We start from the raw sequence: 14,259 nt of genomic DNA on the forward strand, positions 1-14,259 counted from the left end.
GCCCTTGGCGGCCTCCTCTGAGTAATCCTTCCTTCCGCTGCTTCCCAGTTCGCTCCTCTGGTCTGATCCCTTTATTCCCATCCGGAGTCTTCTACAGCCCAACTTCTTCAGTATAGCGCTTAAGACCCCCCACGATGAGACTCCGGCCTGGCAGCCAGGCCTCACCTCTGGCCACAGCTCGTGTGTATCCCCATCTGTAATGAAACTAGCTGCCCGGGCATCCTATGAACATTCGTACCCTCTCACCCGCATGACCTTCTTTGTATTTTCCCAGCACCTGAATTCTCTTCTCCATCACCGAAACCCCCGTCCATCCTTCCAAGTTCAGATTCTCCAGCCAGGCACAGTCAAGGGCCCTCCACGGCCTGGATCCTGTTCCGTCTGGTGTGAAGCAATTGGGCTGCCTGGCCCTCGGGATCCGCGTGAAGGTGACACATAGTGGCTAATGCGACCTTGTCCAGCTAATGAGAACAGAGAGCTCCCTCCCCTGTGGCACCCCCCACCCCCCGCCGTGACTATTCTCCAGGCTCCCGCCTGTTCACACCCCTGCATGGAGCAGCCCCCACTGGTCTGCCTGCTGACTCAGTGTCCCCCTCGGAGACAAGAGGTGGAGGAAAGGCTTCCCGTTGTTTCTCAGCTGCAGGTGGTGTAACGTTGGGGGCATGGCCCCCTGGCGCTGCAGAGGCCCAGCAGGGGCCTGGAGTGCCGCCCAGGCTCTGATCTGAGGTCTGAGGCAGGAGGATGTGGAGCCTAGACTCTAAAGAAAGTAATTAAAAAAAAACAAAAAACAAAAAAAAAAAGACGTTCATCTGTCTTTTTCTGTGCCACCCCCACCCTTGTCCTCCAGCGCCAGCCTCTCTCGGTCACAGGTGGCGTGTGCCGCTGCTTTGGGTGGCGTGGGTTTCACTGTTGCCTCTCCCCACCTTCCTCCCTCCTTCGCTCCTCCCTCCTTTTTCCAGGACTGACTGTGGACCTGTGGTGTGCAAAGTCCTGCAGCAGGCAGAGTCCCTGCTCTTGGGAAGCTGTGGTGGCTGGTTGTCACATACGTCAGCCTGATCCATATTTGTCCAGGTGCCACCGTGCTGAGATGCTCCGGTTGCACCGCAGTGAGACCTGAGGGGTCCACTGTTGTTCTTCTCACGGATGGAGCAGTATACAAAGTGCTGCCCAGAAGGCCCAAGGGAGGTGGCCTGGGCCACGGAAAGTGCCGAGAGAGAAAGGCAAGGAGAAGTCAGGGCAGCCTTGGATTCTCAGCGCTGCGATCTAGCCCGACGCCAGAGCCAGCTGCAGATCAGACCCGGAGAGCGAGCGCTGCTCCCCACTTTCACTCCTCAGCGGGGCATCGGTCAGACTGCGACCAGCTCAGGTCTTCCCCTTGCCTCCCGTCCTCCATCTGCTGGTCCTCTACAGCTTCTACCCCACAGGCTTTGGACCCCAGACCTCCCCTCTGGGTGGCTGGACTTGTGACAGGTAACCTGGGGAATCATCCAAGATCATGTTTTTTGCTAAACAATAAAAAAACACGGCCTGGCCAAAATCCTGCCCAAGGCTCCCTGAGCTGCCCTGTGTCCTCATAATGCAGTGAAATAGTCATCTCTGCTTTTCTGGTAGACATTCCCCCAATACGTGGTCTTTGGCCAGTCAGAGGCATCGACGGTGCCCAACGTAGTGGCACATTAAAGCAATAATGTAAAGACAAAGCAAAACAATGTTCAGTGTTTTTAACATCCAAAACAAGATACTGAGAATAAAAAAAGGAGAGTGTTTTGGCTATAAAAATAGAGGAGACAAGGAACGGGGTGATAAGCATGGCTGCTGCTTTAGACAGGTTGACATTCTCATCATTCCCAGAACCCCAGTGCATTGCACATGCCCAGGCCTTTGTGAGCGCTTGGCATTCAGCCCGTGGCACGCTTTTCGCCATGGTTCTGCCTAGCAAGCTCAGTCCATCTCTGAAGACTTACCCAGGTTGAAAGTCCTCCTCTCCAAGGTTTTTCTGCAAGCCCCGCAGCGCCGGGTGCTACCCTCGCCTTCTGTCTGCTCTCTGCTCCCATATCTCCCTGCTTACATAGCTGTCTCTTCTTCTCTCTAGACAGTGAACATCCAACAGAAGGACTGGGAGTTCCTCTCTGCATTCCTGCTCTTCAGCACAGTGCCTGGCACATAGCAGGTCATCAATCAAGTCTAATTATTTAATGCAAAATTCTGTTCACATTATCTAGCCTTAATACAGTTTCTGGTCCCGAGAAATGAGAATGGATTGTAAACTCAAGAGCTGTTGCCCAACCAGTGCTGGACATTTCTAGTCCTTAACTCACTACCTCCACTGCTTAGGTGACCCTAAGCAGCACTGCCAAGGGCCCAGCACTGGGGCAGCCTGACAGTCCTGCAGCCACGGCTGCAGTGGTGTCCTTCCTGGACGAGTGGCTAAGCCCAGACCCTGCAGCCTCCAGCAGGATGCAGACCTGGGCTGGGCTCCTTTGTGACCGAGGTGGAGCTTCGTCATCCCCGTCTCTGGTCTTCCGCTTCTCCCTCTACCCTGTGGTCGTGGGTCCTGATTAGAAAGCTCTTAGAGGTTCCTGGAAGGACTGTTATTGTACAGCTGCACAAAGGGTATTATGTCACAGTGGTATAAGAGCAGGGCAAATAATGTGAACTAGGAATAATAAGGGCACTTATTCCCAGAAGCACATTGATTTAAACCACAAAAGCTCCTCGGAACAGGGCTTGAAGATTGTAAAAGCCTGAGCTTTTTCCCAACAACCCCTGTGGGAGGGGAGCTCTTGCCAGGCCACTGCTGGAGACGTCATTTGGTTCCGGTTGGCAGCTGGTTTTGTCCCTCAGGTGTTCTCACTTTGGTGAAATGTCCCTGCTGGAATGAGCCCAGACTCTTCTCTGGGTTCTGGGGAGAAGGGCCATTACGTCCTCATCCCTTGCATAAGAAGCAAAGAATTGGCCTCAGCACAGCTTGGTTCATGGTTCATTCTCTGCGTGATGAAGACAGGTCTCCAGACAATGGAAATGTCATAGCCGCTTTTGCTTCTAAAATCTGCACGGCAGAAACAGCAGCTGACTCACCCCTTGACCTGCCATTCCCGGTCAGCAGCTTCAGAAAACCAGCCAGATGTCCAGTATCTATAAAAAATAAAGTCACCTGAACAAACCGGTCCTCTGGAGTGGAAAGTAAGATCAAGCATGGCTCCAACAGTAGGAAGGGTGGACTCTACCCAGATAAAGAATGGAGGCTCTGATTGCACAAATGTTTAAAAATTTTAAGTAATGAACAAAGCACCATAAATCAAACTATCAGATGAAAAGAACATTATGCTAAGCATTCTGTTAAGTGAAATAAGTCCGAGAAGGACAAATACTATTTGATCTTACTTATATGTGGAAGCTTAAAACACACACACTCAGAGAACATATCAGTGGTTGCTGGGGGCGGGGGTGGGGGTGGGGAATGGGTGAAGGGGATTAGGAGAGAATAAGTCATGGGGCTGTCGTGTGCAGCATGGTGACTATAGTTAATGACACTGTGCTGTGTGTTTGAAAGCTGCTAAGAGAGTAGATCTTAAAAGTTCTCATCAGGGAGTTCCCTTCGTGACTCAGCAGTAAGCGAACCCGACTAGGATCCACGAGGATTCGGGTTCGATCCCTGGCCTTGCTCAGTGGGTTAAGGACCTGGCTTTGCCGTGAGCTGTGGTGTAGGTCAAAGATCCGGCTTGGATCCAGCATTGCTATGGCTGTGGCATAGGCCAGCAGCGACAGCTCTGATTGGACCCCTAGCCTGGGAACTTCCATGTGCCACAGGTGCGGCCCTAAAAATACAAAATAAAAATAAATGAAATATCTTTGTTTGGCTCACAGGAAACATCCTGACCAGGCTCACCTGTGAATGACTATAGGCAGAAAGAAATGAACCTACCCCCTCAGGAGGCTGACAAGGACCAGGAAAAATTTGGCTTTGCTCCCTCCCCCTTTAGTGTAAGAGAAGCCTGAATTCTTTTTTTTTTTTTTTTTTTTGTCTTTTTTGGGCTGCCCCCGTGGTATATGGAGGTTCCCAGGCTAGGGGTTGAATCGTTCCCACTTTGGTAACCATAAATTTGTTTTCCATGTCTGTAAATCTAGTTCCGTTTTATAAATAAATTCCTTTGTATTATGTTTTAGTTTCCACATATAGGTGGTATCATTTAGTTTTTGTCTTTGTCTGACTTATTTCCCTTAGTATGGTATTCTTAGTATGGCATGGTCCATCCATGTTGCTGCAAATGGCATTATTTCATTCTTTTCATGACTAACATTCCATTGTATAGATATACCACGTCTTCTTTATCCATTCATCTGCTGATGGACACTCAGGCTGCTTCCATGTCTTGGCTATTGTTAAATAGTGAAAATTGGGGTGCATATATCATTTCAAGTTAGAGTTTTAATCTTTTCTGGGTATATGCCCAGGAGTAGGATTGCTGGATCATATGGTAACTCTATTTTTAGTTATTTAAGGACTCTCCATACTATTTTCCGTAGTGGCTGCACCAACTTACATTCCTACTGAACAGTGTAGGAGGGCTCCCTTTTCTCCATACCCTCTCCAGAATTTATCATTTATAGATTTTTTAGTGATAGCCACTCTGACAGGTATGAGGTAATACCTCATTGTAGTTTTGACTTACTTTAATAATTACCAATGTTTTGCATATTTTTATGTTCCTGTTGGCTATCTGTCTTCTTTGGAGAAATGTTTATTTAGGCCTTCTGCCCATTTTTTGATTGGGGTTGGGGTTTTTTTAATATTAAATTGTGTGAGCTCTTTGTGTATTTTTGGAATTACCCCTTTGTTGTTGCATCATTTGAAAACATTTTTTCTCTTTCCATAGGTTGTGTTTTCATTTTGTTTATGGTTTCCTTTGCTGTACAAAAGCTCACAGTATAGCTCAGTGGGTTAAGGATCCAGCATTGCCGTGAGCCGTGGTGTAGGTCACAGATGTGGCTTGGATCTGGCATTGCTGTAGGCCAGTAGAAACAGCTCTGATTGGACCCCTAACCTGGGAACCTCCATATGCCATGGGTGCGGCCCTAAAAAGACACACACACAAAAAAGGCTCACAATATAGTCTTGAATTTAAAAGAGAAAATTTAGGTAACAGTGTGGTATGATATCATTTTTAAAACTATGTATTTTCATGGATAGGTGCGTAAGTAAGAGTTTGAGAAGTCTGTCAAAATATTAATGAGGACTCTTTCTAAATGGTTGTATGTATGAAACTAATCAAAAGTTTTATTTTTTTTCTAATAGGCCTGGAGTAGGGGAAAAAAATTCACCCCATCTGGTAACTTTCCAAGATATGTGATAGGCATGGAAAAAAATTTAAGGGTGTATTTTCTTATTACTGAGATCCTAGAACACAAATGGAAGCCCCCATGTAAGGCTTGTGTACATGGTGCAAGTATTTAGCACAGCAAGTACTGGCTTATTAAAAAATGTTTTAAGGAGTTCCCATCGTGGCTCAGTGGTTAACAAATCCAAGTAAGATCCATGAGGTTGCAGGTTCGATCCCTGGCCTTGCTCAGTGGGTTAAGCATCCGGTGTTGCTGTGAGCTGTGGTGTAGGTCACAGACATGGCTCGGATCCCGCGTTGCTGTGGCTGTGGTGTAGGCTGGCGGCTACAGCTCCGATTCGACCCCTAGCCTGGGAACCTCCATACGCCACGGGAGTGGCCCAAGAAATGGCAAAAAGACAAAAAAAAAAAAAAAAAAAAAAAGTTTTTAAGTTCTCTGGGTTCACCTGCCTCGCTTTCGTCCAGCTATCACCTGAGGTTACTCCAGCCGGGAAGGGGTTTTAATGTCCAAGAGCTTCAGCTGCGTCCCAAGCGTTTACCAGCTGAGGCCACCCCGGGGGCAAGGACACTGCCTGGGGAGCTCGGGGCAGTTGTCCACAGCCGGTGCTCCCAGACTCTGGGTCCCTGTGGATTCTACGTGTTCCCCATCGTGCCATGACCACCACCCGGTCCTTTACAAATGCTTTTCGGGGCCGATGCAGGGCACTTACCATCCCTCAGACCAGAGGCTGCCTGCCCATGAACGTTCATCAGGGTCGAGCTGGCATCCTGCACCCTCACCAGCTTCAGTCAAGGTGTCTGACCCCAGCGCATGGTCAGTTCTTCCCGGAGCCTCTCAACGCTCTGTCTCCAAAGCTAGAGGGGTCTGATTCTAAAGCTCCCAATGTCAGCTGGGCCCTGGAGAGTCTGCTCCGGGACCCACAAACCCCCCTCTGCCCCTCTCCTAGCTGTGCCTGAAGACACATAGTTACAATTTTTTTTCTGGCGATCAGAACTTTTAAGATCACCTCTGTTTGCAGCTTCTAAATATTCAATACAGTACCGTTTACCACTGGGAGTCCTAGAGAGGGCACAGCCCCAGAGGGCAGAGGAAGGGCACCAAAACGCTCCCCAGGAATTTCCCCTTGATCTTTTTTTTTCTTTTTTTTTTTTCCCTCAAAGCACACGTACTTACCTGATGGCTCTGTTTCCTAAATCGTAGTGTAACATCTGGATACAAAGAAAGCTAAGTGATGAAATGTGAGTATAGTTTTAATATCGTTGACCCCAGAAACGTGCAACATCATTATTTTTGTCAGTAGAGTCAATCCAAAGAGTTTTCCTTTCTTTTTAGGGCCCCGCACCTGTGGCATGTGAAAGTTCCCAGGCGAGGGGTTGAATCAGAGCTGCAGCTGCCAGCTCCTTAACCGCCTGAGCAAGGTCAGGGATCAACCCCACATACGCATGGATATTAGTTGGATTCTTAACCTGCTGAGTCACGAGGGAGCTCCGTAGAGTCAATCAAATTTAATCCAACTTCATCACATCCCTTGAGTGCCAGAGGAAGGTTAATGATTGGTAAGGCTTCTAGAAATAACAGAGTTGCCTAAGGCCCCTCGTTGTCCTCCATGAGCCCCTCATGCTTGAGGTATGGAGTGAAATGCAGGCTGTGAAGAAAGCCGGAAGGTGCAGAGAGCAGCTGGCAGGAGAGATTCATTCACCTCCAAACTCTATATATTTATTCCTGAGAACTAGCAAGATGTTTGATTTCCTGTGTGTGTGTGTGTGTGTGTGTGTGTTGTTGTTGTTGCTGCTGTTTAATAGAAAGTCTAGTTATTTCTTTTTTTAAATTTATTTATTTATTTTTATGTTGTTTTCAGTGTTGGGCTGGCTCCCAAAGGGGGACTTGCTGGCGCCAATCTCGGGTCTGAAGCAGCAGGCGGTATAGACGTCTCCTCCAGGGGCTTCCATTACTGACCTGAAAACCCCCTTTCTTTGTGTCTCTGTATTCCGAATTCCTGGGAGAAAAAAATCTGGTCGGTCCAATCTGGGCAGGTCACAGTATTAACACGGCTCCCTGGAACCACTGCATGTGGGGTGGTGGCATCTGTGTTTGAGGGGGTCTCGGGGAGGGGGCGCTCTTCCCGGAGAAGGGCGGCTGAACCGATTACCCGCTCTGTGTCCGCAGCAGTTCTGAAGTGTGTGGACCAGCCTTTCCTTTTTAAAAAAGCGTTAAGACACAATTGATGACGTTATGGTAGTTTCAGGTGTATAACCTAATGATTTGATGTGGGAATATACTGTGACATGATCACCACAATAAGTTAACATCCATCACCACAATTTTCTCCTGGAGATCAGAACTTTTAAGGTCGACTCTCTTTGCAGGTTCTAAATATTCAGCACGGTACCATTTACTTCAGTCACATGTGCATTGTCTCCCCTGGACTCGGCCTTTCTCATAAGTGTCTTTAAGGCACCGAAACATGAAAAGCAGAAGGCTTGGAGGTGACTAGTGATCACCTTCATATTTTGAAGGTGTGGTAGCTTCCCTGTGGTTTAGTTCGCTCTGATAGTGAAAAGCATCATGTCGTCACTTGCTGTTCAGTGATTGTAAGTTGCATTTCTTGGTCGCTTTTTCAGATGCCGTGTGTTTCTCTTATGTTAGGTCCCATAAGGATCCACATAGGATTCCAGATTCCAAGTCCCTCAGGAAACATGGAGTGAAACTAGATGCTGACACATGGTCACTTTGCTTGAAGAGCCCGCAATCTAAAGTCGCAGTCCTTAGAGCTCCCGCTGTGGTGCACCTGGAACGGCAGGCAGTGTCTTGGGAGCACTGGGCTTCAGGTTCGATCCCTGGCCCAGCACAGTGGGTTAAGGATCCAGTGTTGCCACAGCTGCCACTTAGTTTGTGGCTGCGGCTTGGATCTGATCCCTGGCCTGGGAGCTCCATATGCCATGGGGCGACCAAAAATAAAAAAAATTTTAAAGTAGGATCCTTGATGTACAGCAGCAAAGTGACACAAAGCAGAAAAAGGTAAAATTTCATATCTTTTAACTTCTGGCCTGTGTTATCGATAATATGGAAGAAATACCTGTTTCCATCAGACGTGTTTCCTCAATGGGACTGAGCGTAGCGTCACACCAGCACCAGGCCCAGGAACACATGCTCATTGTGAGATTGCACTATGCAGGGCCTCCGTAACACTCTGGGGGCATCTGATGGGGGTGAAGGGGTTGTTTCCTGCTTTGGGGCAGGAGCTACAGTCTTCTGGAAGAGACAGGCATGTGTGCCAGTGGCTCCAGAGTCTCTATGCATAAGGTAGAGGGCCTTCAATGGTTGAAAGGGGTGGGTTTGGGGACCCACTTGCCATGTGTGCCTGGGACTTTGTCTGAACTGGGAAAACAACAGCTCTGCATGACATGGAAAGAGGTGAATGTGTGTGGGGATGGGATGCTGGTAGAGGTGAAGAGGGGGTGGCTAAAGCCCCCACCCCTACTCTGTCGGCACTCCATAGGTGAAAGTGCATCCTGTGTGTGCGGGAGAAATCTTTAAACAGCCAAAGGAGTCAGGGAACTTGGCCTCTGGGACCAGCTCTGCCACTAACTGATGAGGGCGAGCCCTGTTCCAATCTAGGCTGCAGTCAGGCTTCGCTGGCTGCCCACGGTGCTCCAGAAGGTTCTAAGGACAGATGTGATGGGTAACAGAACCAAATAAAGCTGTCAAACCGACTTCAAGTAGAGGCCGCTGCTTACCTGGTTTACCTGGTTGGGGCATCTGACCTTGATTTCAGGGGCCTGGCAGAATTCACACAGTCCAGGTACCCAGAGGAGCTAAACAGCTAGAGGATGTATGTAGAGGATGAAAGGAAGGGGTGAGAATGACTAAGCCTGCATGACCGGCCTAAAACTGTGCTGTTCAATCATAAATTTACCCAACCGAGCACTGGTGTGATGTGACGTGGTAGATACGGTGATATGACATGAAATGACGTACGGTATGATGATATCATGATATAACGTGTTGGCTTCTAATTTCCTTCTACTCAGAAAACTGGGAAAGGCCCTCACATCAAGCATGACCTTGAGATGAGTATAGCAGCAGAGGGTTCTTGGTGGAACGAGAGCAGAGGTCAGGGTCACCTTAAAGCGTCTGGCAGCCCAAGGCGGCCACTTAGTCAGTTTTGCAGCTCAAGGCACATTACTGGAGATCACTGATCTCAAGTCCCTTATTTGTATTTTTTTTTTTTTTTTTGTCTTTTTAGGTCCGCCCCCGAGACATGTGGAGGTTCCCAGGCTAGGGGTCGAATTGGAGGTGTAGCCCCCGGCCTACGCCACAGCCACAGCAATGCCAGATCCGAGCCACATCTGCAACCTACACCACAGCTCACAGCAATGCCGGATCCTTAACCCACTGAGCGAGGCCAGGGATCAAACCTGCATCCTCATGGTTACTAATCAGTTTCATTTCCGCTGAGCCACAACAGGAACTCCGAGTCCCTTTTTGGTAAGTTGGAGAAAACCCAGAGCTGTTGCGAGAATTAAATGTCAATACGGGAGTTCCCCTGGTGGCTCAGTGGTTAACGAATCCGACTAGGAACCATGAGGTTGCGGGTTCGGTCCCTGCCCTTGCTCAGCGGGTTAAGGATCCGGCATTGCCGTGAGCTGTGGTGTAGGTTGCAGACGCGGCTCGGATCCCGCGTTGCTGTGGCTCTGGCGTAGGCCGGTGGCTACAGCTCCAATTCGACCCCTAGCCTGGGAACCTCCATATGCCGCGGGAGCAGCCCAAGAAATAGCAACAACAACAACAACAACAAAAAGACAAAAGACAAAAGACAAAAAAAAAAAAAAATGTCAATACGGCTATAAAATGTGTAGCATGTGCCAGATGCCTGTACCAGCGGCTACTTGTTTTATTCTTGTTTGTAATACATTATTCTCCCTCTTGCACGTTCCTGTTTCTCCCAGTACTCGCCTACTATTTGTGTCTCATGTCAAGCTGGGCAGCATATCCTTTTTAAAATTTAGAGTGCCTAATGCCTAATTATTATTATTATTATTATATATATATTTTTTTTTTTGGCTGCACCCGGGGTCAACAGAAGTCCCTGGGTCAGAGACTGAATCTGAGCTACAGCTTCGGCAACACCAGATCCTTAACTCACTGCCCTGGGCTGAGATCAAACCTTCGCCTCAGCAGCAACCCGAGCCACTGCAATGGATTCTTAACCCATTGCACCACAGCAGGAACTCCAAGGTTGCCTAATTCTGGATGAAGAAAAGTCTGCCCTTGGACACTTGTCCCAACTCTTGGACAGAGTCCCAACAAAGGCCTGAGCCACCATCTGCAGCCTCTGCCGTGATGGGACAGGGCTACGCTGCCGCAGGGCCCTGGCTGGGGGAGGGATCAGGCAAAGCCAGAGGGCTTAGATGGAGATGAGCCAGGGTCAGCTTCCTGAATTGAGGATAACGTCTCACGTTGCTTCCAAGCCTGAGAGACTCTGATTTCTTAATCTCTCTGTTTACTTCATTGATCCATGTAGACCAGCCAGAGCCTAGAGAGAGCCACTGACTCAGCAAAGGCCACACGTTGTGCAACGGCCACGTTAGGATTGGTAGCTCTGGCCTTCGCCCGATATTGCAGAGCTGGAAGAGACCTTGAGCCCATCTCAGTGGAAATTTCTTTTTTCTGTTATTGTTTTTGAGGTGGGTCATAATCAGTGGGAATTTCAAACTCATGCATGCAGCTTTCAGTGGGCCAACAGAATATACCATGCTGCTTTTTAAACTATCCCTGATAATGTTCCCACAGAGTGGTTTTTCCTATGATATTTCATTTTTACAATATTTATTTGGCATCCCCTGTAGGCAACACACAATGCCCATTAAGTTCTCTCTGAGGGTGTTTCTTTCCTTCTCTCATGACATTTCCTCAATGGAAGTCGGGAGTGGGAGAGTCTGGGCAGGACATCCCGGCATTTGCCTCAGCTGGATGCCAGTCTGTTAAATCTCCAGGCCACTTGCCGGCCGCAGTCTCGTGATTGGACTGGAGAGTGGGAAAGAGTGTGAAAGTGAATCAGAGGCCAGAGTAGCGTGAGAGAGCTGTCTTGAGGACGTTCAGAGAATCCAAGGAATATTTTCTGGAACAGTTGGAGGGAACGTGTCACCATGAAAACCTGCTCTTTCCTTGTTTCCACCTTTGTCTCTCAGCCTCGTCCCTGGACGGTGGCCACCGCCCCCCAGCCTTCTCATGTGGCAGCTCTGGTGTCATAGCTGTATAGCAACTTGGCTAGAAAGGAGAGTTTTGCCCAGCTTTATTGGGAAAAATCCCCTTTTTGGGGGGTGTTTTTGTTTTTGATTAGCCTTTGGATGACTCCCCAGACCAAATTGCTGCGGTGCGTAGGCTGTTGTTATGGTGAAGCTGGGGTCGTATGTACACCCCTGTGGCCCCAGAGGAACGAGCCAGGGCGCTCTGATCTGCAGCCCAGAGCCATAAGGAGGAAGGAGCCGTTCCCCAGGGAGGAGGCTCTGTCCCCAGAAGAGGGTCAGGAGATGCTGGACGGACCTGAGAGGAGCAGCCACCTTGGTGTCTCCTTGCTTCTCCTTCTACCCGTTTCTCGAACTTCTTTCACGTTAAGTCCACCACGGCGAGTTTTGATTACACCCCATGGGCGTTCCAGAGAGAACTGCTACAAGGGGGGAAAGAGTGCCTTGTAAAGGGTGATGATCAGGTGGTCATGGTCAACTCGGAGCCCTAGAGATGGAGCATTTGCTCAAGGTCACTGCATCATTTAGAAAGGAGAACCAGGAGTTCCCATCATGGCTCAGCGGTAACGAACCAGACTAGCATCCATGAGGTTGAGGGTTCGATCCCTGGCCTTGATCAGTGGGTTAAGGATCTGGCGTTGCCGTGAGCTGTGCTGTAGGTCAAAGACGCAGCTTGAATCTGGCGTTGGCTGTGGCTGTGGTATAGGTCGGCAACTATAGCTCCGATTCGACCCCTAGCCTGGGAACCGCCATATGCTACAGGTGCTGCCCTTAAAAAAAAAAAGAAAAAAAACCACGCAAATAAATAAATAATAAACAAAAAGGAGAACCAGGACTTGAACAGATGTTCCCGAGCAGTACATTAACAGTCTGGTTTGTGGTTTGTGGAGGTTTGGGCTACTGTGAATCCATTTTTCAGGGCCTAATCGGATTGTTTTCCTGGACCTGAAAGAACAGTAATCACCAGAGTGATTACTCAGAGGTCAAAGAATAAAAGACGTGACTTAGAATCTGACTTCAGTACAGAAGCCAGTGGAGATGATTCATGGTGTGTGTGTGTGTGTGTGTGTGTGTGTGTGTGTGTGGATAAATAGCACTCAGGTAATGTACATTTTTCCTAAAAGGAAAAGGGCCTGAGATTAGGATTTTGAATGCCCTGAAAAAGCCAGGCAATTAGTTATCAACTCTAAACAGAGTTTAAAATGTGCGGATAATCTAAGACTTCTTTTTAGCTGAACAGTGTAATTGATTTCTCCTCTCCTGTGTGTCTTTTATACTTTGTCAGTGGTTTCCACACTTGCATATGCACCTGTGGAGCTTAAAAAAAAAACTTCTCAGACACCAAGTCCCACCCCCAAAACCCCCATCCTACCCGCCTGCTCCAGCTTCAAGCTCCATGGAGGATTCTATGCAAAGGCAGAAGGGAAACCGACTCCTCATGGTGCAAAGGGCTCTCCATCCCTCAGAGAGATGCTGTGTGCTTTATCTTACCCAAGCCCCACAGCTCTGGGGCAAGGCCAGGCTGGGAAGCCAAGGAGACCGCAGTTTACCGCTGTTTTTAAGGTCAGACAACTTGTCAGTTCTGGAACCAGGTGAACTGCAACCTGCAGTCCTCTGCTTCTGATCCAATCAAAAAGGGCCCCAAGGAGGGCATGGCCTTGACCCCTTGTGGAGGAGCCGCAGATAAGAGGCCTAACTAATAAGGGTAGGTCCCTTTCCGTAAGTGATCAATCAGGAAGTTCCCGTTGTGGCTCAGTGGTAATGAGCCCAACTAGTATTCATGAGGACACAGGTTCGATCCCTGGCCTCGCTCAGTGAGTTAAGGATCCAGCATTGCCATGGGCTGTGGTGTAGGTTGCAGACGCAGCTTGGATCCCACTTTGCTGTGGCTGTGGCCTAGGCTGACAGCGGTAGCTCCTATTTGACCCCCAGCCCGGGAACCTCCATATGCTGTGGGTGCAGCCCTAAAAAAGAAAAAAAAAAAAAAAAAAACAGTAATCGATCGTAATACCCTTAGGTAGTATCCAGCATTTAGCACCTCTGACAGACAGAGCCCTTCCTAAAATGTACCGTTATGAAGATCTGTACAAAGAATTTATAGCCATGCTCAGTGCATGGACAACATTGTATAAACATTTGCTGTCATTCTGTGTAATTATTTCAGTTATCAATGGCTGTTGTAACAAACTACCCCCAAAACTTAAAAATGACATTTTATTACTTATGATTCCGCAGATTATTTTGCATCATTTGGTACTGACCGGGACACTGGCATAATTGGAAGGTCCACAGGACCTCACTGGCAGGGCTGATAGCTGGTGTCAGCTGCCATCTGGGAGGGAGTGCTGGGCGTTCTCAGTCACAGGCTTCAGTTCTCCGTGTCGCTGTTAGGCTCCCTCACATCGTGGTGAGTCTCCAGAGTCTTCCAAGGAATGAAGGCAGAAGCCGAGATCTCTTTAGGCCCAGCCTTGGAAGTGACCCTCTGTTACATCCACTATGTTCTATTGATTAAAACCAGCCTCAGGCCCAGCCCAGGAGCAGAGAGAGAAAATAGACACCACCTGTCTTTTTTTTTTTTTTTTTTTTTAAGTTTTTTAGTTTTTTAGATTATAGTTGATTTAAAATGTTTGGTCAATGTCTGCTGTACAGAAAAGTGACCCAGTTATACATG

The 14,259-nt window shown here is 48.4% G+C and overlaps 1 protein-coding gene across 11 annotated transcripts in view; it reads left to right on the plus strand.

The window, feature by feature from the left end:
* Window positions 1-4,012, plus strand: part of INTS7 (integrator complex subunit 7) — a 95,311-nt gene extending 91,299 nt beyond the window's left edge. For 5 of the 11 annotated variants that reach the window (XM_084978086.1, XM_084978090.1, XM_084978093.1 and 2 more), the window contains 3 exons: window positions 275-428; window positions 1,072-1,470; window positions 2,093-3,163. In XM_084978086.1, the coding sequence (XP_084834212.1) occupies window positions 275-428; window positions 1,072-1,470; window positions 2,093-2,196 (657 nt within the window). In that variant the 3' untranslated portion in view covers window positions 2,197-3,163. Of the gene's footprint in view, window positions 1-274; window positions 801-959; window positions 1,542-2,092; window positions 3,164-3,867 lie in introns of those variants that run through there. The other 6 variants (XR_014816586.1, XR_014816577.1, XR_014816580.1 and 3 more) reach the window with 4 other exon arrangements.
* Window positions 4,013-14,259: the final 10,247 nt, after the last annotated feature.

This window comes from Sus scrofa, chromosome 9, assembly GCF_054392235.1.
Source record: "Sus scrofa isolate SSC_HxYL_T2T_F1_AM1 chromosome 9, Sscrofa_HxYL_maternal_Yorkshire_Landrace_v2.0, whole genome shotgun sequence".
Classification (NCBI taxonomy): Eukaryota; Metazoa; Chordata; class Mammalia; order Artiodactyla; family Suidae; genus Sus; species Sus scrofa.